This window comes from Orcinus orca, chromosome 11 (assembly GCF_937001465.1).
Source record: "Orcinus orca chromosome 11, mOrcOrc1.1, whole genome shotgun sequence".
Lineage (NCBI taxonomy): Eukaryota > Metazoa > Chordata > Mammalia > Artiodactyla > Delphinidae > Orcinus > Orcinus orca.
Genome location: NC_064569.1, coordinates 82,706,648 through 82,728,896, shown reverse-complemented (window position 1 = coordinate 82,728,896; position 22,249 = coordinate 82,706,648). Strand labels below are relative to the sequence as shown.

The window sequence follows — 22,249 nt, the reverse complement described above, 5'->3', positions numbered from 1 at the left end:
AGAAAGCACTGCCTTCAGTGCTTCAAGAACTCTGTTCTTATCAGTTTATTGAGCCACTCCCTAGGAGTAAATTAGGATCCAAGGACTGCATTTTGACCCTTTGAGTACCAGTTGTATATTTTACTGTACCAAGGGAGTAGACACAAGCATAGACAGGGTACTTGGTGTGCAACAGATACTCCATAGAAACTTGTTTAGCTGAATTGGAACTTAACATTCTCTAGATACAATTTTTTTAAACTTTTTTTTTTAATTACAGAAAACTTCAAACATACACTAAAATAGAATAGTGTATTGAACCCTAATGGACCCTTAACTCTACACTAATAATTATCAACTCTTGGTTTAATTCACTTCCTATTTCCCTCACTAGATTATTTTGCTGTAAATCTGAGATATTTTATCATTTCATCTGAATTCCATATGTCTTTTACATACTTTTTTCATTGAGGTATAATCAACATATAGCATTATATTAGTTTCAGGTTTACCATAATGATTCAATATTTGTGTATAATACAGTGATCACCACAATAAGTCTAGTTAACATCCATCATCATACATAGTTACAAAATTTCTTTTCTTGTGATGAGAGCTTTTAAGATTTGCTCTCTTAACAACTTTTAAAATATGCGATACAGTATTATTAACCATGCTGTACATTACATTCTGATGACTTATGGATTCCATGACTGGACCTTTGTACCAGAATGTGTGTTTTTTGTTTTTTTTTAAATAAATTTATTTATTTATTTTTGGCTGCATTGGGTCTTCGTTCCTGCGCATGGGCTTTCTCTAGTTGTGTTGAGTGGGGGCTACTCTTCGTTGTGGTGCGCAGGCTTCTCATTGCGGTGGCTTCTCTTGTTGCGGAGCACGGGCTCTAGGCATGTGGGCTTCAGAGGTTGTGGTGCACAGGCTCAGTAGTTGTGGCTCGCAGGCTCTAGAGCACAGGCTCAGTAGTTGTGGTGCACGGGCTTAGTTGCTCCACGTCTTGTGAGATCTTCCCAGACCAGGGCTCGAACCCGTGTCCCCTGCATTGGCAGGCGGATTCTTAACCACTGCGCCACCAGGGAAGTCCAGGATGTGTTTTTTAAACACAAATGTACCTTTATCATTTCTAAAACATTAACATTAACACCTTACTGTCATCAATATAAGGTCAGTGTTCAGATTTCCCTGATTTTTTTTTCAGTGTTTGTTAGAGTCAGGATCCAGATAATTTCATGTAATTGTAATTATTTCATTTGTCTCTTACGTTTCTTTTTCTTGCTTTTTAAAATCGAAAACCGTATTTTATTGAGATATATTGTAGCTTATATACAATAAAATGCCCAGAACCTAAGTGCACAGTTGGATGAATTTTAACAATTTTGTGTACTTGTGTGACAACCACCCAACTCAAGATATACAATATTTCTATCATCAAATCCCAGAAAAATTTTTTTGATTCTTTCTAATGAATCGCCACCTCCATTCCAAGCAGCCAGTTTTCATCACCATAAATTAGTTTTTCCTGTTCTTAGATTTTATATAGTGCCTTTCTGCATCTGGTTTCGTTTGCTCAACAAAATGTTTTTGTGGCATTCATTCATGTTGCTACATGTATCAGTAGTTCATTCCTTTTTATTGCTAGTATTTTATCATATACATCTACGAAAATCTGTTTATCCATTCTGTTGTTGATGGATGTTGGGTTGTTTCCAGTTTTAGGCTATTTTGAATTAAGACTGCTAAGCGCATTCTTATACAGGTTTTGTTTTGTCTTGCTTTGCTTTTTTTTTTTTTTTTTTTTTGCGGTACGCAGTCCTCTCACTGCTGTGGCCTCTCCCGTTGTGGAGCACAGGCTCCAAACGCGCAGGCTCAGCGGCCATGGCTCACGGGCCCAGCTGCTCCACGGCATGTGGGATCTTCCTGGACCGGGGCATGAACCTGTGTCCCCTGCATTGGCAGGCGGGCTCTCAATCACTGCACCACCAGGGAAGCCCCTTGCTTTGCTTTTTGCCACACGTTTTCATTTTTACTGGATGAATACCTGGAAGCAATATACAGTTAAATACACACTATTCTGACCCAGCACAGGGTAGGTGCATGTAAAAAATTTACGAGAAACTGCCAGATAGCTTTTCTAAGTGGTTCTATCATTTTGCATGCCCACCCCACGATGTGTGAGAGTTCCAGTTATTCTGTGTCCTTGACAGATTTTGTATTTGTCTTTTTGATTGTAGCCATTCTAGTTGTATGATCTATTATCTTATTGTGGTTTTAATTTGTATTTTTCTGATGACTGTTGATGTTGAGTTTACTGGCTCGTAGAATAATAAAATGAATACAAAACAGACAAATAACCTAGCAAAAAGTGGGCAAAAGACTTGACCCGTCACTTTGCAAAAGAAAATATTCTACCAATCCATTACATAGCCTATTTATCCGTTTACCCAGGCCTTTTAAAATTTCTCTCAGTAATGTTTCTTAGTGTTTGATATTGAAGTCTTGTACATATTTCTTAGATTTATTTCTAGGTAATTGATGTTTTTTATGCTATTGTAAATGGTATTGTTTTATAATATCATTTTCTAATTATTCATTTGCAGGTATGGAAAAATACAATTGCCTTCTATATGTTGATCTTCTATCCTGAGAACTTGCTAAATATATTCATTAATTCAAATAGGCTTTTGGCATATCCCTTATGGTTTTCATGTTGTTTATGAATAGAGACAGTTTTACTACTTCTTTTCCTGTCTGCATGCCTCTTATTTCTCTTCTTTGTCTTAATGCACTGTTAATGTAGAAAATTATATTGATTTTCAAATGTTAAACCAATTTTCATCCTTGGGATAAATCTCACTTGGTCATAATGTATTAACCTTTTTATATATTGCTGGATTTGATTTGCCAATATTTTGTTAAGGATTTTTACAGGTTATGAGGAATATTGGCCTGAAATTTACTTTTCCTTTAATGTCTTTGTCAGGATTTTGGTATCAATTATACTGGCTTTATATGATTTGGGAAGTGTTCCCTCCTCTGTTTTCTGAAAGAGTTTGTATAAAACTATTTCCTTCTTAAATGCTTGAAAGAATTCACAATGTGGGCATCTGGGCCTGATATTTGTTTGTTTTCATAGAAAGGTTTTGGTATATGGATTCAGTTTCTTTAATATAGAGTTATTCATATTTTCTTGTTCTTATTGAGTCATTTTGGTGAACTGTATTTCTTGTGAACTAGATCTAGAAGCTTTCTCAGACTTTATTTCAACTTTTTGGAGAGACTATTCCATATGCAGTTTTCAACTCTTTTGAGTTAATACCAAAGAGCGCAACTGCGGGATGATAAGAATGTGTTTAGTTTTGTAAGAAACTACCAAACTATCTTCCAAAATGGCTGTTACCATTTTGCATTCTTATCAGCAATGTATGAAAGAGTTATGTTGCTCCACATCCTTGCCAGTGTGTGATATTGTCCGTGTTCCAGATTTTGGCCATTCTAATAAGTTTCTTGTTTTCATTTACATTTCCCTGATGACATATGATGTGGAGCATCTTTTCATATGCTTATTTGCCATGTATATATCTTCTTCTGTGAGGTGTCTGTTAAGGTCTTTGGTACATTTTAAAATCAGGCTTTTTTTTTTACAGTTGAGTTTTAAGAGTTTTTGTATAATTTGGAGAACAATCCTTTATCAGATATGTCTTTTGCAAAATTTTCTTTCAGTCTGTGGCTTATCTTCTAATTCATCTGATATTATCTTTCACAGAGCATATGTTTTTTAATTTTAATGAAGTCCAGCTTATCAATTATTTCTTTCGTAGATTGTGTCTTTGATGTTTTATCTAAAAAGGCAACATCATATATAGGTCTATGAGCCATCTTGATTTAATCTTGGTGAAGGGTGTAAGGTCTGTGTCTAGATTCATTTTTTTTGCATGTGGATCTCCTGTTGTTCCAGCACTGTTTGTTGAAGAAACTATCTTTGCCCCATTGAATTGACTTTATTTACTCTTTGGCCAAAGATCAGTTGACTTTAATTATGGGGGTCTATTTCTGGGCTCTCTATTCTTTTTCATTGATCTATTTGTCTATTCTTTCACCAGTATCACACTCTCTTGATTATTCTAGTTTCATATTAAGTCTTTTCTACTTTTTAGTTTTATTTTTTTACTTTTGCCTGCATTGGGTCTTTGTTGCTGTGTGCAGGCTTTCTCTGGTTGCAGTGAGCAGGGGCTATTCTTCATTGCGGTGCACGGGCTTCTCATTGTGGTGGCTTCTCTTGTTGTGGAGCACGGGCTCTAGGCGCACGGGCTTCAGTAGTTGTGGCTCGCGGGCTCTAGAGCACAGGCTCAGTAGTTGTGGCACATGGGCTTAGTTGCTCTGCAGCATGTGGGCTCTTCCCGGACCAGGGATTGAACCTGTGTCCCCTGCATTGGCAGGCGGATTCTTAACCACTGCACCACCAGGGAAGTCCTCATATTAAGTCTTGAAGTCAGGTACAGTCAGTTCTCCAGCTTTGTTCTTCTCCTTCAATATTGTGTTGGCGATTCAGAGTCTTTTGCCTCTCCATATAAACTTTCGAATCAGTTTTTCAATTATCCACAGTTTGTCATTATCCACAAAATAACTTTCTGGGACTTCCATTGGGATTGCACTGAATCTGTAGATTAAATTGGGAAGAACTGACATCTTGACAGTATTGAGTTGTCCTATTCATAAACATGGAATATCTCTCCACTTATTCAGTTCTTTCATTTCATTCATCAGAGTTTTGTAGTTTTCCACATATACATCTTGTATATATTATATTTTGTTAGATTTATAGCTAAGTATTTCATTTTGGGGGATACTAAGGTAAATGGAAATGTGCTTTAAATTTCAAATTCCACCTGTTTTTTGTTGGTATATAGGAAGGTGATTGACTTTTTTGTTTATTAACCTGTATCCTGCAAACTTACTATAATCATTTATTAGACCAGGGAGATTTTTTGCCAGTTATTTCAGATTTTCTACAAAGATGATCATGTCATTTGTGAACAAAGAGAGTTTTATGTCTTCCTTCCTTCCTTTGTACCTGTTCTTAGTGGGAAATCTTCGAGTGGCTCACCATTAAGTATAATGTCAGCTGTAAGTTTTTTGTAGATAATCTTTATCAGATTGAGAATGTTCCCCTCTATTTCTAGTTAATTGAGAGATTTTATCATGAATTCATGTTGGATTTTGTCAGATGCTTTTTCTGCATCTAGTAATTTGATAATATGATTTTTCTTCTTTAGTCTGTTGATGTGGTGGATTCCATTAATTGATTTTCAAATGTTGAGCCAGCCTTGCATATGGTGTTTAATTCTTTTTATGCTCTTAAAATTTGATTTGCTAATATTTTGTTGAGGATTCTTGCATCTATATTCATGAGAGATATTGGTCTGTAGTTTTCTTTTCTTGTAATGTCTTTGTCTGGTTGGTATTAGGGTGTTGCTGGCCTCATAGAATGAGTTATAAAGTATTCCCTCTGCTTCTGTCCTCTGAAAAAGATTGGTATAATTCCATCCTTAAATATTCAGTAGAATTCATCACCCTCTGGGCCTGGGGCTTTCTGTTTTGGAAGGTTATTAATTATTGATTCAATTTTTAAAGTAAATATAGGTCTATTCAGATCATCTATTTTTTTCCTGTGTGAGTTTTGGCAAATTGTGTCTTTCAAGATATTGGGTCATTTCATCTGGATTTTCAAATCTGTGGGCATAGAGTTGTTATCCTTTCATTAAAAAAATATAATATGCCCCTTTACTTCTTAAATAAATGGTAACAAATTATATAGACTCTTCTCTATCTTGGCCCCATTTTAACACACACAACTTGCCTTTCATGGACTGGTAGAATAATGTGTTTATTTGAACCATGACAACAAATATCCTATGACCCCATTCAGTCTGGGTAACTACCTCCCAATATCAAGCGGTGTCTTAGCTTAATTACAATATAAATGCTTTTTCATGTATTTGATTTAGCCAGTGTTGGGTACTGTATGGTGCCTGAGGGTAGAAACCAGGTGTATTTAACTCATCAAATAAAGTTTTAAACTCCATTTGTCTTGGTACATTTTTTGATATTTGGACCTAGTTTATGGCAAGTGGGTGTAGAGGTAGGTGCCCAATAAATGGTATAGCTTCCCCCTGATGATTTTTTGAGAAGTGCTTACATATGTTTCATAGTTACACGTGCATTTTCTTTTCTTCTACAGTTACAGGATTCAATCTGTGGGGTGCTGTAGTGGCTACTGGTGTGGTCTGCACATTCTACTGCACTATGGTATGTCAAGAACATTATTTCTCCTTTCACTCTACACACTTGCTTTGCAAAACTGAACATTTCAATCGTTGCATGCTGCAATCCGGGTTCTTCATACCTGCCTCCCACAGTATAACTTTTTTGGTGAGGAATATTGAGTCCAGGGTAAAATTTGATCCTTTGTAGGACATTGATCATAACTGATATTTTTTTCTTTCATTTGAACCATGCCGTGGTCCCCAACCTTGTCTCCTAATTCACTCTCACTGTTGCTGAGTTACCATAGCTGTGCTCATAATATTCCTCAGCTTAGAAACCTGAGATAACTTCCCATTGCCTTTAGGCAGGAACAACAGTCGAAATATGTAAGAACCAGTATGGCATGGGCACTGATATTATCATGGTTGCCGATCCTTAGCAGTGGTGCAAGCCTTATGCAACCCCTGATATTCTAGGTCTTAATCCTTTAGTTGCTCAGTGTTTTGGAAGACAAGGTCCTCAAGGAGGGGCTGGTTCAGGGACTGGAGGGGGACACTTGGGAAGTTTGTGGCAGTGGCTAGTACAAAACAATTTTAGTTTTCTCAGCAACTGGTATGTCCTTCTTTGTGCATACTGGTTGAATTTCAGCCCTGCCTATAGGCTAAAATCTATGATATCGCCATTTGCAATTTGACTCTGAATTTTTTTCCCAACAATATTCCCACACCACTCCACGGCACTCCAAAATATATATCTGGCTGCACTCAACATGCCACATATTTTAACCTCTCTAAGCTTTTGCCCATGCTATTTTCTCTATTGGGAGGACCTTACATCTTGGACTCTGCTTATATTTGAAAGTTTGGTCTAAGTAATACCTTCCTGACTGTCTCCCTGGGGGGAATTCTTGACCAAGATCCATTTTTTGTTATCTTTCTCCAGCGTGGTGTATAAGCATGTAGATGCTTAATAATGTCTGGTAGAAGCATTAATCCTAATGTACTTTCCCCTCAAAGGGTGGTCTTAAAGCGGTTATCTGGACAGATGTTTTTCAAGTTGGAATCATGGTGGCTGGATTTGCATCTTTGATTATACAGGCTGCATTGATTCAAGGTGGAATCGGTACTATTCTAAATGATGCCTATAATGGAGCAAGATTAAACTTCTGGAAGTAAGTTGCTATTTACTTCTTGGTTAATATAACATTCCTTTTGTTTTTTTCTGTTAAAAAAATCTCTTGGCTGAAATAGTAAGTTTACATTAGAAAACAAACCAACCGTTAAGGGTGTGGTACAGAAATTTGAAGCTGGGAAGTTCATGCGTAAGGAATTTCCACCAGGTCTTTAAGGGGTTAGTCAGTTGGTAGTTAGCTACGTGGAGCTGAGGATGGTGCTTCCTCCTGAGAAGGGATTGATAGCAAAAGAGTATTTTCTTCCAGATATTAAAGTCTGGAATAGGTTGAAAGGTGTGGGTAGGGAAATAAGGGAAGATATACTAGAGAGAGAAGAAAAGGAAACCTCTTAAGAAAAAAACACTAAAAGACAGTGATTCCATTTTGACAGTTCTTTGTTTCAAGCAGCCTAGAGAATTCCTCTTTTAAAATTACCCTGATACTGTATAGTATATTATTATTATGCTACATATATATGTGTGTATTATATGTGTATAAATGTTACATAATGTACATTATATATTAAATATTATTTCTTGAAAATTGACTAGAAAAGTTACAGCTGATGCCTCAAGTCTCAGTATAGCATAAGGTATAACGTCTTCAACAACTATTTAGTTTTCTTAAAGAAGGCTAATGGATAAACTAGATGTTTCATCACAAATATATCACACAATTTAAAAGAATATTTTAAACACCTTCTCTTTGGGATCAATAGTGTCTTCCTTGTACATCACATTCAACGTGCAGGGGGTGCTCATTTTGACATAGACCAAATTATTTTCTCTTTCAGCAGCCCTGTTCTGAGATAAGCAAGCTGAAATCATTGGCAAAAGGAAAGAAAATCATTTTGCACTTGGTGGCTCTCTTCCAGTTTTCTGAAAATAGGTGCTAATGTGTGAGAAGAACGTCAGAATTTGAACAGGGTCAATGTGTTAATTTGCAAGAATGAATTATAGTGAATCAACTTCAGCTGTTCTCAATAGTTTTTTTTCTTTTACCGCAAGATTCAGATTCCAAGGAAGAGAGCCTCCAGTTGACCTAGCGTGGGCATGATTCCATCCTGTAGCTAGTGCAGAGCAGAACATTTTGATTGACCACCATTTAGACTGTTTAATGGAGAAATGGTCGTTTCCCCAAGGCAAACCTAGGCTGCTGTTACCAGAAGAAGGGGGAATGGATACCAAGAGGCAGAAACAGCCAGTGGCCACTTGGGAGACTTGGATTACTCCCAGATCTCTTCCTAGTCAGCTAGGTTGAGGGGAAAGGGTGTGGAGTCAGTCATTTTTCTGCAAAGTAACTGTCACTTTATACAAAGAGTACATACATTGCTGCATTGAAACGATAACTTATACATCAGTAAGAGATTCTAAAAAGTAAAAAGTTAGACATTTTTATGACCGTTACAAGGTTGTCAACAATTAAGGAATAATGAAAAGCCTTATTGTATATCCCTTGTTATTCAGATATGTTTTGAGAATATGGTGGGCAATAAATCTGCCCTTGTTGAGATAAATGAAGGGAAGGATTTTGTGTTGGTATTTTCTATATGGTCTATAGTTGACACATGTATTCTGTATTGCCAAAACCACTGAAGTGGATGTTTTAAATCTTGTCTTACTTCCTTCAAGTAACTCGCTGAACCCTTTGGTTCTTGACTTTTATTAGCTAGTATAGTAGCTACTTTCTCTATGGGAGAAAGGGCCAACACCCTTAAAACTCTTAGACTTTGATATTAAGTGTTAGAGGATGGAATAGAGGCTCTTATCTTTCCATAAGCAGGCTGGAAAATGCATAAATATGTAGCACTTTACTCAACTGATCTCAAATATAAGCTTTGAAGTAGAATTGCAGAATTTCATAATTTTCAGAAAGTTTCCATTGAAACTAATTCTGCAGAAAATTTTCAAGCTTATATTGTATATGAGAGATGAACAGACTCATTCCTTCCAAGGTGATACGTTAAGAAGGATTAAAAGATGTATTGAATGTGGAAGTTGAGCTTTCTTTGTAGCAATGTTTTGTAAATGTCATAATGACTTTGAACTATGAGTACTTAGTTTGTGCACAGAGCATTTTAAGAACAGATTATAATGACATGAAAACCATTAAACTGCATTAATTGAATTCTTAAGCTTGAATATAAAGTAGAACTATGACTATACATGTGCTAGGAGAGGAATTACACACACAAAATGTGTCAATATTGTGTTCATTTCAGTACCATTTCTATTGCTGCAGTGTACCTAGGAATCTTTCTCTCTTTTTTCAGCTTCATGCTCCTCTCTGATTACAGCATAGCAGACTTGTTTAAATAATTTCCTATGGCCATGGGAGAACAATTTCTATAAATGCTCAGAATGATTGGAACATTCATTTTTTCCCCCTGTCCCATCCAGAATTTCCAAATCTCTGAAAGTATCAATTTTTATTTCATTGAACTTAAGAATATTTCTACCTTTTATATTACTTAATCGGTACATATTTATGTATGTATATTTATAAATATTTATTTATGTTTATGTAGGTATACATTGCTTGATTCCAAAATTACTCTAGGAAGACTTCTGTAGTGTTTGACTGGGACTTCAAATTTGTTTTCTGTTTGTTTTCATTTAGTTTTAATCCTAACCCTTTGCAAAGACACACATTCTGGACGATTGTTATAGGAGGGACCTTCACATGGACCAGCATCTATGGAGTCAACCAATCCCAAGTGCAGAGATATATTTCCTGTAAAAACAGATTCCAGGCAAAAATGTAAGACAAACTATGGTATATGAATCATCAATAACTATCAGTTGTCTTTATGGAAACTCTTTCAAAAGTCAAGCTTTGCCCAAGTTTAAGTCTTTTGTGTCATGAAATTCTAAGAGATAAATGATATACTACAAAAGGATCACATAGAACAAAGTGGCATTGTATGTTTTAAATCAGATATTTAAAAGTATTTATATCAATTATTAAGTAAAACAAATCTTATCAAATAAATAGGCATTTATTGTGCATCTGTTTGTATGAGGAACTGTAGAGAATAAAAAATGATAAATGTATGACTCTTGTCATGAAGGAACTTAACATCAAATTAGGAAAATATATGCAAGTATGTGAAAAGTAAACTAACACTAGAGGTATAACAGTTCTGTAAAACAGTATAACAATATAGAGGAAATGTTCTAGAGCATTATATTGCCAGATGTGCTGGTGCATTTTATTTTCAGACACAGTCGTGGGTTTATAACCTTGTTCTAATACTTCTACTTGAGTGATTTGGCGTGAGTCACTTAGACTCTCCGAGCTTCAGTTTCTAAACTTGTAAAATGAGCATAAGATATCACACATCTTGTGGAGGTATTATAAAATACTGTGTTTGGCACGCATGTGGTAGGGATCCAGTAAATGTGAATTCCTTTTTCCACCTCAAATCGTGGGATGTGAAGGCAGGGGATAAGTGAGAGATTCCTGTCAAGCAGGCAGGTCCTGAAGAATGACCACATGTGGGCAGGTGAAGAAGTGTGGGAGAGCATTCTGGGTAGGCAGAGTGATTTGGGCAAAGCACAGAGGTGGGAAGGACAGCATGGTCAGGGGACTTTCCAGCCCATCTTGGCTTCAGCAAAGAGTATGAACAGTGGCTGGTTCTTTGTCAGGAGGCCTCAGATAAGCTTGGTGACTAGCGCTTTTCATGCTGATATATCAGGCTATGCATTTAGGGGCTATAAAACTCTTAAGTAGCTTGATTAAGAGTAACAAGGGGGTTGGAGTAGGAGGAGTGGCAGTTCTGTTGCTATTCAAAGGGGAATGTGACAAATATACGAGGTCATATGTCAATATATGAGAGTAAATTGGTTTAGACATTATCTGTCTTTGGTAAATTCCACAATGAAAAATCTATATGAATATGAGTATGATAACTGGATATGGAATCCCCCAAAAGTGAGCTTAGGAGTTCTGCTACTTTAAGACACTTTAAAGGAATATAATTTATATATCCATTAATCCATCTACATTAGTACTGATGCCTCTCCCAAAGTAATTGTGCACACGCTCTTCTTTGGGAACACGCTTCTTTGAGAACATGGAGCTCAAAAAGCCAATTTTACAACTGAAAGAACAGCATTAGAGCTTTCTTAGTAAGAAACAATTTCCTTCAGAATAGTCCAGTGTGTCTCTTTAACAAGAGCTCAGGGGGACCATTTCCTCCCACTTTTTAACATTGGCTGCATGGGAAGAATGAGTCCCAGCCAAAAAGTCAAGACCTACTGACATTGATTGACTGGGTACAATATCAGATCTACATGAATGGCATTAAAGTAAAATAAAACAATATAATCAAGTGTTAACTCATATATAAGTGAGGTGTGGTGACTGAGAACGTGTCTGGGTATATTTTCTGATGATTTGGAGATGAGATATAGTTCTAGTACTTTTAGACAATAACAAAACATGTGGTGAATGTAGTCAGTCAAGGAAAAAGGCTAGCAATCTGTTGTGGGACCTGCTGCAAGGTAGCTTCTCCCGGAAGCAGACTCTGAGATGGAGGTTAGCATGCCAGAGTCTACTAGGGCATCACCACTGGAACAGAGAAGGAAGGGAAGGAAGAAGGATTGGCCAGAGGGAGAAGTTGGACTGTAATGCAGTCTCAGCAGAGGCCTCAAGGGGAGCCCCAGGGCTGGGATGACCCTTCAGACTGTCCCAGGTTGGCCTGAGGGGACTTAGTCTTTAAACCTCTGAATCCAGTTGTCATTTTATGCAAAATGACATACCTGGGGAAGGAGGTATGAGTTGGTGGGTGTGGGGAGACCTCTCTTCAGCCTAGGGCAACTTATCAGCGTCCACTACAGCACCCCCGGGGGGAAAATGTAGCCACCCTAGTGGGAGAAATATTTACTATCAACTGATGATTAAGACATAGCATTCAATGATATTAACACTAATAATATCAATACCATTTAACAAGTGTTTATTACATGCCGTGGTACTATATGATATATACTATTTTATTTAGTTTCACTTATAACTCGGTGAGGTAGGCATTGTTATTTCTAGCTGTAAATGAAGAAACTGAGAGTCAGAGAGGTTAAATTACTTGCCCAAGGTCACATATGGTAGGGAGAGCTAAGATTTATGCTCAGGACTGACTCCAGTGCTATTAAATCTTTACACTCTACTGGAGCACACACCATTAATTAAAATGCTGAACATTGTTTTGGAAGATACCTGTCCAAGGAATACAGGTTTGCCTTTCCTGTATTTAATGGATGGCATCACAAACCACATTTAAACAAGCCTGACGAGTTGCTATGTAAAGGATAACAGTGTTTAGCAGTTTATAATTGCATCACTTTTAAAGGTAAAATGAGTAATAGTCACTGCCCTGTTTACTATTAAAATCTCTATTTCGTGACAAGACGTCCTGAAGGACTGTAACTAGACACCCCTATAAAGATAATAATGCCCATGGAACTCTGACCAGGAGGATTCATTCATTCAATGGCAAAATCCCATCTATTCCAAGTATTAACAAATACATCATAAACAGAAGGTTAGACCAGAATAAAATCCGTAGCATTTTCGAGAACCAAAAGAGAATGCACATCTATTGAGTATAATCATGAAAGTCTCTTCTATTTATGTAACAATTTTCCTCATCTTTGAGATGGAAATTAAAATTGTCATTTGCTGGTTTGTTTTCCCTTCTTTAGGTCTCTCTACATCAATCTTGTGGCACTCTGGTTGATCCTGACCTGCACAGTGCTATGTGGGCTCGCCCTGTATTCCAGATACCGTGACTGTGATCCTTGGACAGCCAAGAAAGTGTCTGCACCAGACCAGGTCCAGTACCGTGTGTTTCTTACACATGCAAGAATGACATTCAGAAAGCTTGTTGGCTGGGAGGAAAGAATGTTCATGTTCTTGTAAAGTAAGAGCAAATAGGCACAATATAATCATCTTTAGCTTCTATAAAGCATTTGGAAAAAATTTATTTTAGCAGCTATAGCAAAAATGAAGAATGCTACATCCAATAACAATATTGAAATACCTGGCAAAGTTTCAAGGTAGGTGTTAAATAGAAACAGCTCAAGGCTGGGAGTAGAAATATAAACACAGTTTAAAAAAAGCCCAAAACTATATACAAACTGTGGTACCGTGGAACATTTTGTGGGTTTAGATTGTTCATTGATAATCAGTTTACCTTCCAGTTGGTTTTTTTTTTTTTTAATTTATTTGGCTGCGCAGGTTTTAGTTGCGGCACACGGGATCTTCGTTACCGTGTGCGGGTTCTTTTTTAGTTGCAGCATGCGGGATCCAGTTCCCTGATGAGGGATCAAACCAGTGCCCTCTGCATTGGGACCTCTGAGTCTTAACCACTGGACCACCAGGGAAGTCCCACCTTCCAGTTTTTAAATGATATGGAAATGGATCTAAAAGTGAACATTTATTGAGCACCAGCTATGTGATGAGGTTCTGTGCCAAGAGCTTTGCATGCTTTATTTCTTTCAGTTCTTACAACCCTATAATTCTAATTTTATAGACAAGGAAATGAATCTCAGAGAGGTTGTATAATTTGCCCAAGGTCACATAGTTAATGAATAAGAACAGCTGCAAGCACTCATCAAATACCATGGGCCAGGCACGATTATAAATGCTTTATATAAACTTTAACTTTTAATCCTCACAGAAACAGTGCCGTGATGATCTCCCTTTCAAAAATAAGGAAACTGAGGCACAGAGAGCTTAAATAACCAGCTGGTAAACTGGAGCCAGGATTCAAACCCAGGCAGGCTGCCGCCAGTGTCCTAACTTTGAACCTCTATGCCATAGACCATCTTTCAGAAAGTGTAGCTAGAATCCAAACCCAGGACTGCTGGAGTCGATTGTAAATCAAGTGCCCAGGGGACTTATTAGAATGATGACACGTTGAACTTTATGTTGGTGTAAATGCATAACATACTCCCAGAAAAATGCAACTTTGTGGGGTTAGGAAATGAGAGCATCCTTGATCTGTGTATCTCAACCCTATCTTAATCTTTGCCCTCCTGTTGATAAACAGATCTTTCTATTTCTTCAGAGAATCCAAGAATCGTATTTACTCTGAAGTTTTAGGCACTATTCCATTTTATTTTCTTTAGTCAAGAATATTTTGTGATTTTTGTCAATCATTATTATCTGTGAAGACCATAGGGACTAAATTTTTTTTCTAATATGGCTTCCCCTTCCCCTGGGCCAAAAAAATCCAAAAAAAACCCCAAAAAACAACAAAAAAAATTTTTTAAACCTACAACTTCCTAACCTTGAGACCAACTTGTCATAGATTGTACACAGGGGGTGTCTTGCATGCATGCATTTATCATTCAGAGAGCATGTGATAAATTTTTGAAAAAGAAAGAGATTTTCTCTGAATTATTCCACTAGTGTGTTGATTATTAACCAGTTAATTCAACTGACATTTTCCTGGGGTTACAATGGAAGTAAGGCAGTCAGTAGAAGATCAGGTCAAAAGCTTAACCCAAGAGAGCAAAGATATGTTTCTGCTACACTCTTCTGTAGCTCACCCTGAGGAAGCCATGACCTGAATGACCTGAGGGGTTATTCAGAATCTAAAATATAAGGCCAAAGATTTTTGAGAAAGTTGACGATAGGGTAGAGGATTTTAGATCTCGTTTTAATACTAACGATGGAAACGTAACTTTGGCTTATGTATAGAATATTTCTTGAAGTTAAACTTGTAAGATGTCTTGGAAAAATGGGTGTTGAACTCACATAGAGAGAAGCGTTAGTCTCTTTTTCTGAGAATAAAGAATTAATAAGCTTTAGTTGTTAAATGAGACCAAAGAGGCTGATGAGAATGGGCATAGCATCCACTGTGTACTATTGGGAGAAGGAATCAATGATGTTTCAATGAAATGAGAGGGCATTTTTCTAGAAAATTATCCTCTTAGGACTCTTTTGATTGAAAAACAAGTTTTGCCGAAAGATTGCCACATAACACAATGCTGAAGGCATACACCTTCCCATCCTTATTTAATACTTATTTTTTAAGAGGTAACTTATCAAAAAGCAAGTATTAGGAGTGTTTTTTTTTTTTAAAGAAACAAGTTGAGGAATTTTGTGAGGTTACTCTCCACTCATCACTATGTCTCATACAACAGTTGACCCTTGAAAAACATGGGGGTTAGGGGTAGCGACTGTCTGCACAACAGAAACCTACGTATAATTTTTGACTCCCCTAAAACTTAACTACTAATAGCCTACTGTTGACCAGAAGCCTTACCGATAACATAAACAGTTGATTGACACATATTTTTTATGTTATATGGATTATATATGGTATTCTTACAATAAAGTAAGCCAGAGAAAAGAAAGTGTTATTAAGAAAATTATGAAGACAAGAAGATATGTTTACAGTACTGTACTGATTGATACCATAAGTTTACCTTGTCTGTTTACAAGATGAATCTTCTGTCAGTACCTACATCAATGTTGTCTTATGTGATACAAAACACTGCAGATGTTATACTTATTACTAACACAGGATGTCAAAAATGAAAGATAATGTGCAAAAGAAATTCATATTCATTTACAGGTATAACAAGTCATGCATTGATAAAGAAGCAGCAATACGATTGCTTTATTATAGCCTAGTGTAATTTATACGATTGCTTTGTGGTAGCCTCGCTTATATGGTAATAAATGAATCATTATAAAGTTTGGATGGCATACAGTATTACAGTCATATTGATAATACAGCATTGGAAATTTTTTTTTAAAATCACCTGTGATCATCAGTTGATGCACAGTTTCTCCAATTATGAGAGAGGCATACTGTGTAGTATAATATTATTATATAAATATAATTATATAAATATAATTCTTTGAAAGCAAAGTTATAAAACAGTAAAAAAAAAAAAACCCTAACATTATTTTTATATTAAATGTCACTCACCTCATGCCTATGTAAGGGTAGGCTATCCTTGCAGAGATACTATGTAATACAAATCTTGCATACGATGTTCTACACGTACATATTTCTGTATTTATTGAAAAAAATCAACATTTACGTGGACCCACACAGTTCAAACTTGTGTTGTTCAAGGGTCAACTGCATATGCAGCTATAATTACATTTTCAATCCTGAACAGTGATTGAAGTTCACAAATATAATCTTGAGTCATCAAGTAAAGTTAAATTAAGTGAATTCTTCTTACTTAAGCACAGAGGTATGTAAAATACTTCCTTTAAATTGATTTATTATTCCAAAGAATGAGAACAGCTACCTATTACTGAGCCTATTCTGTGTACTATACTAAGAACTTACACAGATTATCTAATTTAACTTTTATAGCAACTCTATGAGGTTAGGATTATTATTCCTATTTTACAGATGGGGAAACTGAGGCTCAGAGAAATTAAATAACAAAAGCCACATCTGTCTGAATCCAGAGCCTGTACCCTTAACTACTGTGCTATTCTTTTCTTTAAGTGTTAGCAGGTAAAGAGTTTAATTTTATATATTTGGACATTTCAGTTATGTGGAATAGCTTCCTTCAGTTCTTGAAGAAGAACAAGATAAATGAGGTGTTAATTAATTTCATTTCATAGCAAATAGTACTCAAGAGTAAATTTTGGAATTTTTCAGCTCATGCCTTATTTGGCACTGGACATTCTGCAAGATTATCCGGGACTTCCTGGACTTTTTGTGGCCTGTGCTTACAGTGGAACATTAAGGTATGAACTATGACTCTAATAATATAAGATTTCCCTTTTGGGATCTTTCTTTTGTTATTGGATATTTGCGGGGGATAAAGCTGAATTCTGGACATGAGCACAAATGGCCCTCATATAGGTAATGTACTCCATGTCTTCTCTCTGTTGGTCCAACTCTTCTCTCTAGGGGCTGGATATTGTCATCAGTCTCTTTTGTTTTTTTAATTAATTAATTAATCAGTTAACTTTTGGCTGAGTTGGGTCTTCGTTGCGGTGCGCAGGCTATAGGCCTTCAGGCCTAAATCAACTATACTTCAATAAAAAAATTTTTTTTTAAGTAATGTAGAAATCTGGTTATATTTTAGAAGTGACAATATGTTTTCCCTTTTCTTTTACCTTATTAAAGTATTATTAAAGTTTAAACATTATTAATCAAAATTGTGATTTTCCCTTACAGCACAGTATCCTCCAGTATTAATGCCTTAGCAGCAGTAACTCTGGAAGACCTAGTAAAATCTCGCTTCCAATCTCTCTCAGAAAGGTCTCTCTCTTGGATTTCCCAAGGAATGAGTAAGTTTTTGTTTCACAATTCCATTTTAGCTCTGGGAGATGATTTTTAGAAATACCAGAAATTCTTTTCCGTGGAAAATATAGAGTAAGTGAGTGTGAGCGTATATACACTCACATGCATGTGACTTAATGCAGTCATGGCCATATTTGCAATCAGGATTTCAGACATACTTCAAACAATTGTGAGGCCACCACAAAGAACAATTGCCAGGGGCTTCCCTGGTGGCGCACTGGTTGAGAGTCCGCCCGTCGATGCAGGGGACACGGGTTCGTGCCCCTGTCCGGGAAGATCCCACATGCCGCAGAGCGGCTGGGCCCGTGACCCATGGCTGCTGAGCCTGCGCGTCCGGAGCCTGTGCTCTGCAACGGGAGAGGCCACAGCAATGAGAGGCCCGAGTACCGCAAAAAAAAAAAAAAAAAAAAAAAAAATTGCCAGGGGTGCCATTTGGCTAGCCTTCTTTCCTACCTTCTTCCTGTCCCACATCTATGTTAAAATTCTTAGCCATAGTTAAAAATTTAACCCTTTACCATCTAAAACTTAGACCCCAGTTTTAAGAAATATTCTTAGTTTGGAACCAAGAGCCATGCTTTTTCTGTATTACCTAAGAGGGCACTGCCAGTTTAAGATATAGTCTGTGTGTATGGATTGAAGATAAAGGAACAGAGCATTATGATTTTTTACTGGTCTTGATTGTCTGTTCTCTCCGCACATGTAGACTGTCCAGAAGATAATCAATAAAATTGTCCAAGGTATGCTTAACTCCTTCATTTAATATGAATGCTTAAATTCATAGATTATAGGACCTTATTAGGGGTTAAGTATCATATTGAATGGAAAGGTCTTTAACCTTAGTTCCCAGATGTCCCAGCTGTAATAGCTGACTCAAAAGAATCTGGCTAGTGTACTTCCTTCTTCATTTTCAAATCTTGGGTACACATGTTTTGGGATGAATGACTAACGAACTTATTATTTTAAAAAGACTCTTTAACCTCAATAGCACTAATAGACTGTCAAAGACATAGTAAATAATATTCTGTTTTAAAGCATAGTTCTATATACAATTGCCATGACTGTAGCCTGGAATAAGTACTTACTTTATATTCTTCAGTGTCCCCTAAATTTAACTAGCATTGCATCATTTTATTATGTACCTGATTTTAATCCTGGAGCGTAATTTCAGAACGATACAATGTTTCCTAAAGGGTATTTAGATGGGTTCATTATGGGATTGTTGAAGCTGTGTGGTTTAGTAGAACGCATAGGTTTTTTTTGTTTGTTTGCTTGTTTTTTGCGGTACGCGGGCCTCTCACTGCTGTGGCCTCTCACTGCTGTGGCCTCTCCCGCTGCGGAGCAACAGGCTCCGGATGCGCAGCCTCAGCGGCCATGGCTCACGGGCCCAGCTGCTCCGCGGCATGTGGGATCCTACCGGACCGGGGCACGAACCCGTGTGCCCTGCATCGGCAGGCGGACTCTCAACCACTGCGCCACCAGGGAAGCCCCGAATAGAAGCTTTTGAAGCTAGACAGACTCAGTCTTGTTTCACCAGTTAACTAGCTGTTAGCCTTGAGCAAACCCATTTGAGCCTCTGTTTCTTTATATGGAAAATGAGAACAGAAAATATTCACTTTGCAGGTACTATGAGGTTTAGAGATAATCCATGTAAAACAAGAGGCACTAACTGGTACTCAGGAATGATGTTGATGATGCTTAATAACAAATCAGCTCCGCTAGTGTAGATGAGGCTTTCATTCATTTTGAAAGGTTGTATATAGTCATTATCTTGAGGTATATACAGTAAGGACATCATAGAGAAGAACACGGCAAATGACTTGAATGTTTCCGATAACTTTGAGCACAAAAAACCCACAATGGTGACCATTCATGAGCTGCCAAATAGAGAGGAATTTAGCTAAATATGTTGGAAATACTGTTTAGAATAGAGTTTGGAGGCATGAAAAATCATTGCAACCAAAGCACTTTGAAAAAATTAATGTAAGTTATTCAGGTGCAATAAGATTATTTACTCACTATGCTTAACAAAGGTGTGAGTGCTTGTGTTAAGATAGAAATAACATAAGGAATGCACTAATTTTTTGATGAACACATTTCTCATTCATTTTATTTTTTGTATTTTGAAGATTATGTGTGGGAAATTATATTAACAGATTTCAGGTGATTTTTGCTGAATGGAAGTCTTTAAAAATAAGAATGGGGGTGGGTTTAATAAAAAAAAATTTTTTTCCCATAGTAATTTTAAAAGCAAAATGTATACTTGGAGAAAATCTGGAAAATACTGAAAGCCAAAAGAGAAAAAAAAATCCCTTAAGCTGACCACTGACGTTGGCTTGAGAATTTGTATAAAGTTTCAGGAAAACAGTTTGGTAGAAGGGGGAATATAATACTTGTCCTGAAACTGCCTTTCTTTGCTAGCTTAACAGGAAAGGTTTGTGGGTGTTGATGGAGATTATGCGAAGGTTAAAGGTCCTAAAACACTCTTTGATGTGGATTGCTACTTCCCAGGAGAAATGAACACTTAAATTCGGAAGACTTTCTGAAGTTTATTACTCCCTTCCCCCATCATGTTATACAGAGCAGAGCTGAATTGCGTCCTATTTCTGGCAAACTGAAAACAGACACCTGAGCCTTCCTTTTTTTTTTTTTTAACATCTTTATTGGAGTATAATTGCTATAAAATGGTGTGTTAGTTTCTGTTTTATGACAAAGTAAATCAGCTATACATACACATATATCCCCATATCGCCTCCCTCTTGTGTCTCCCTCCCACCCTCCCTATTCCACCCCTCTAGGTGGTCACAAAGCACTGAGCTGATCTCCCTGTGCTGTGCGGCTGCTTCCCACTAGCTATCTATTTTACGTTTGGTAGTGTATATATGTTCATGCCACTCTCTCACTTCGTCCTAGCTAACCCTTTCCCATCCCTATGTCCTCAAGTCCATTCTCTACGTCTGCGTCTTTATTCCTATCCTGCCCCTAGGTTCTTCAGAACCTTTTTTTTTTTTTTTTTAGATTCCATATATATGTGTTAGCATATGGTATTTGTTTTTCTCTTTCTGACTTACTTCACTCTGTATGACAGTTTCAAGGTCCATCCACCTCACTACAAATAACTCAATTTTGTTTCTTTTTATGGCTGAGTAATATTCCATTGTATATATGTGCCACATCTTCTTTATGCATTCATCTGTTGATGGACACTTAGGTTGCTTCCATGTCCTGGCTATTGTAAATAGAGCTGCAATGAACATTATGGTACATGAATCTTTTTGAGTTATGGTTTTCTCAGGATATATGCCCAGTAGGGGAATCGCTGGGTTGTATGGTAGTTCTACTTTTAGTTTTTTAAGGAACATTCATACTGTTCTCCATTGTGGCTGTATCAATTTACACTCCCACCAACAGTGCAAGAGTGTTCCCTTTTCTCCACACCCTCTCCAGCATTTATTGTTTGTAGATTTTTTGATGATGGCCATTCTGACTGGTGTGAGGTGATACCTAATTGTAGTTTTGATTTGCATTTCTCTAGTGATTACTGATGTTGAACATCCTTTCATGTGTTTGTTGGCAATCTGTATATCTTCTTTGGAGAAATGTCTATTTAAGTCTTCTGCCCATTTTTGGATTTGGTTGTTTGTTTTTTTGATATTGAGCTGCAGGAGCTGCTTGTAAATTTTGGAGATTAATCCTTTGTCAGTTGCTTCGTTTGCAAATATTTTCTCCCATTCTGAGGGTTGTCTTTTTGTCTTGTTTATGGTTTCCTTTGCTATGCAAAAGATTTTAAGTTTCATTAGGTCCCATTTGTTTATTTTTGTTTTTATTTCCATTTCTCTAGGAGGTGGGTCAAAAAGGATCTTGCTGTGATTAATGTCATAGAGTGTTCTGCCTATGTTTTCCTCTAAGAGTTTTATAGTGTCTGGGCTTACATTTAGGTCTTTAATCCATTTTGAGTTTATTTTTGTGTGTGGTGTTAGGAAGTGTTCTAATTTCTTTCTTTTACATGTAGCTGTCCAGTTTTCCCAGCACCCTTATTGAAGAGAGGCTGTCTTTTCTCCATTGTATATTCTTGCCTCCTTTATCAAGGATAAGGTGACCATACGTGTGTGGGTTTATCTCTGGGCTTTCTGTCCTGTTCCATTGATCTGTATTTCTGTTTTTGTGCCAGTACCACACTGTCTTGATTACTGTAGCTTTGTAGTATAGTCTGAAGTCAGGGTGCCTGATTCCTCCAGCTCCATTTTTCTTTCTCAAGATTGTTTTGGCTATTTGGGGTGTTTTGTGTTTCCATTCAAATTGTGAAAATTTTTGTTCTAGTTCTGTGAAAAATGCCAGTGGTAGTTTGGTAGGGATTGCATTGAATCTGTAGATTGCTTTGGGTAGTAGAGTCATTTTCACAATGTTGATTCTTCCAAACCAAGAACATGATATATCTCTCCATCTGTTTGTATCATCTTTAATTTCTTTCATCAGTGTCTTACAGTTTTCTGCATATAGGTCTTTTATCTCCTTTGGAAGGTTTATTCCTAGGT

At 36.9% G+C, this 22,249-nt stretch overlaps 1 protein-coding gene across 2 annotated transcripts in view; it reads left to right on the top strand.

The window, feature by feature from the left end:
• The window catches only part of SLC5A8 (solute carrier family 5 member 8), a 66,234-nt gene that overhangs the window by 10,770 nt on the left and 33,215 nt on the right, over positions 1-22,249 (top strand). For both annotated transcript variants that reach the window (XM_004269478.3, XM_049694723.1), the window contains exons 4-9: positions 6,233-6,300; positions 7,275-7,429; positions 10,049-10,189; positions 13,132-13,261; positions 17,067-17,155; positions 17,592-17,704. In XM_004269478.3, coding sequence (XP_004269526.1) covers positions 6,233-6,300; positions 7,275-7,429; positions 10,049-10,189; positions 13,132-13,261; positions 17,067-17,155; positions 17,592-17,704 — 696 coding nt within the window. The remainder of the gene's footprint in view (positions 1-6,232; positions 6,301-7,274; positions 7,430-10,048; positions 10,190-13,131; positions 13,262-17,066; positions 17,156-17,591; positions 17,705-22,249) is intronic.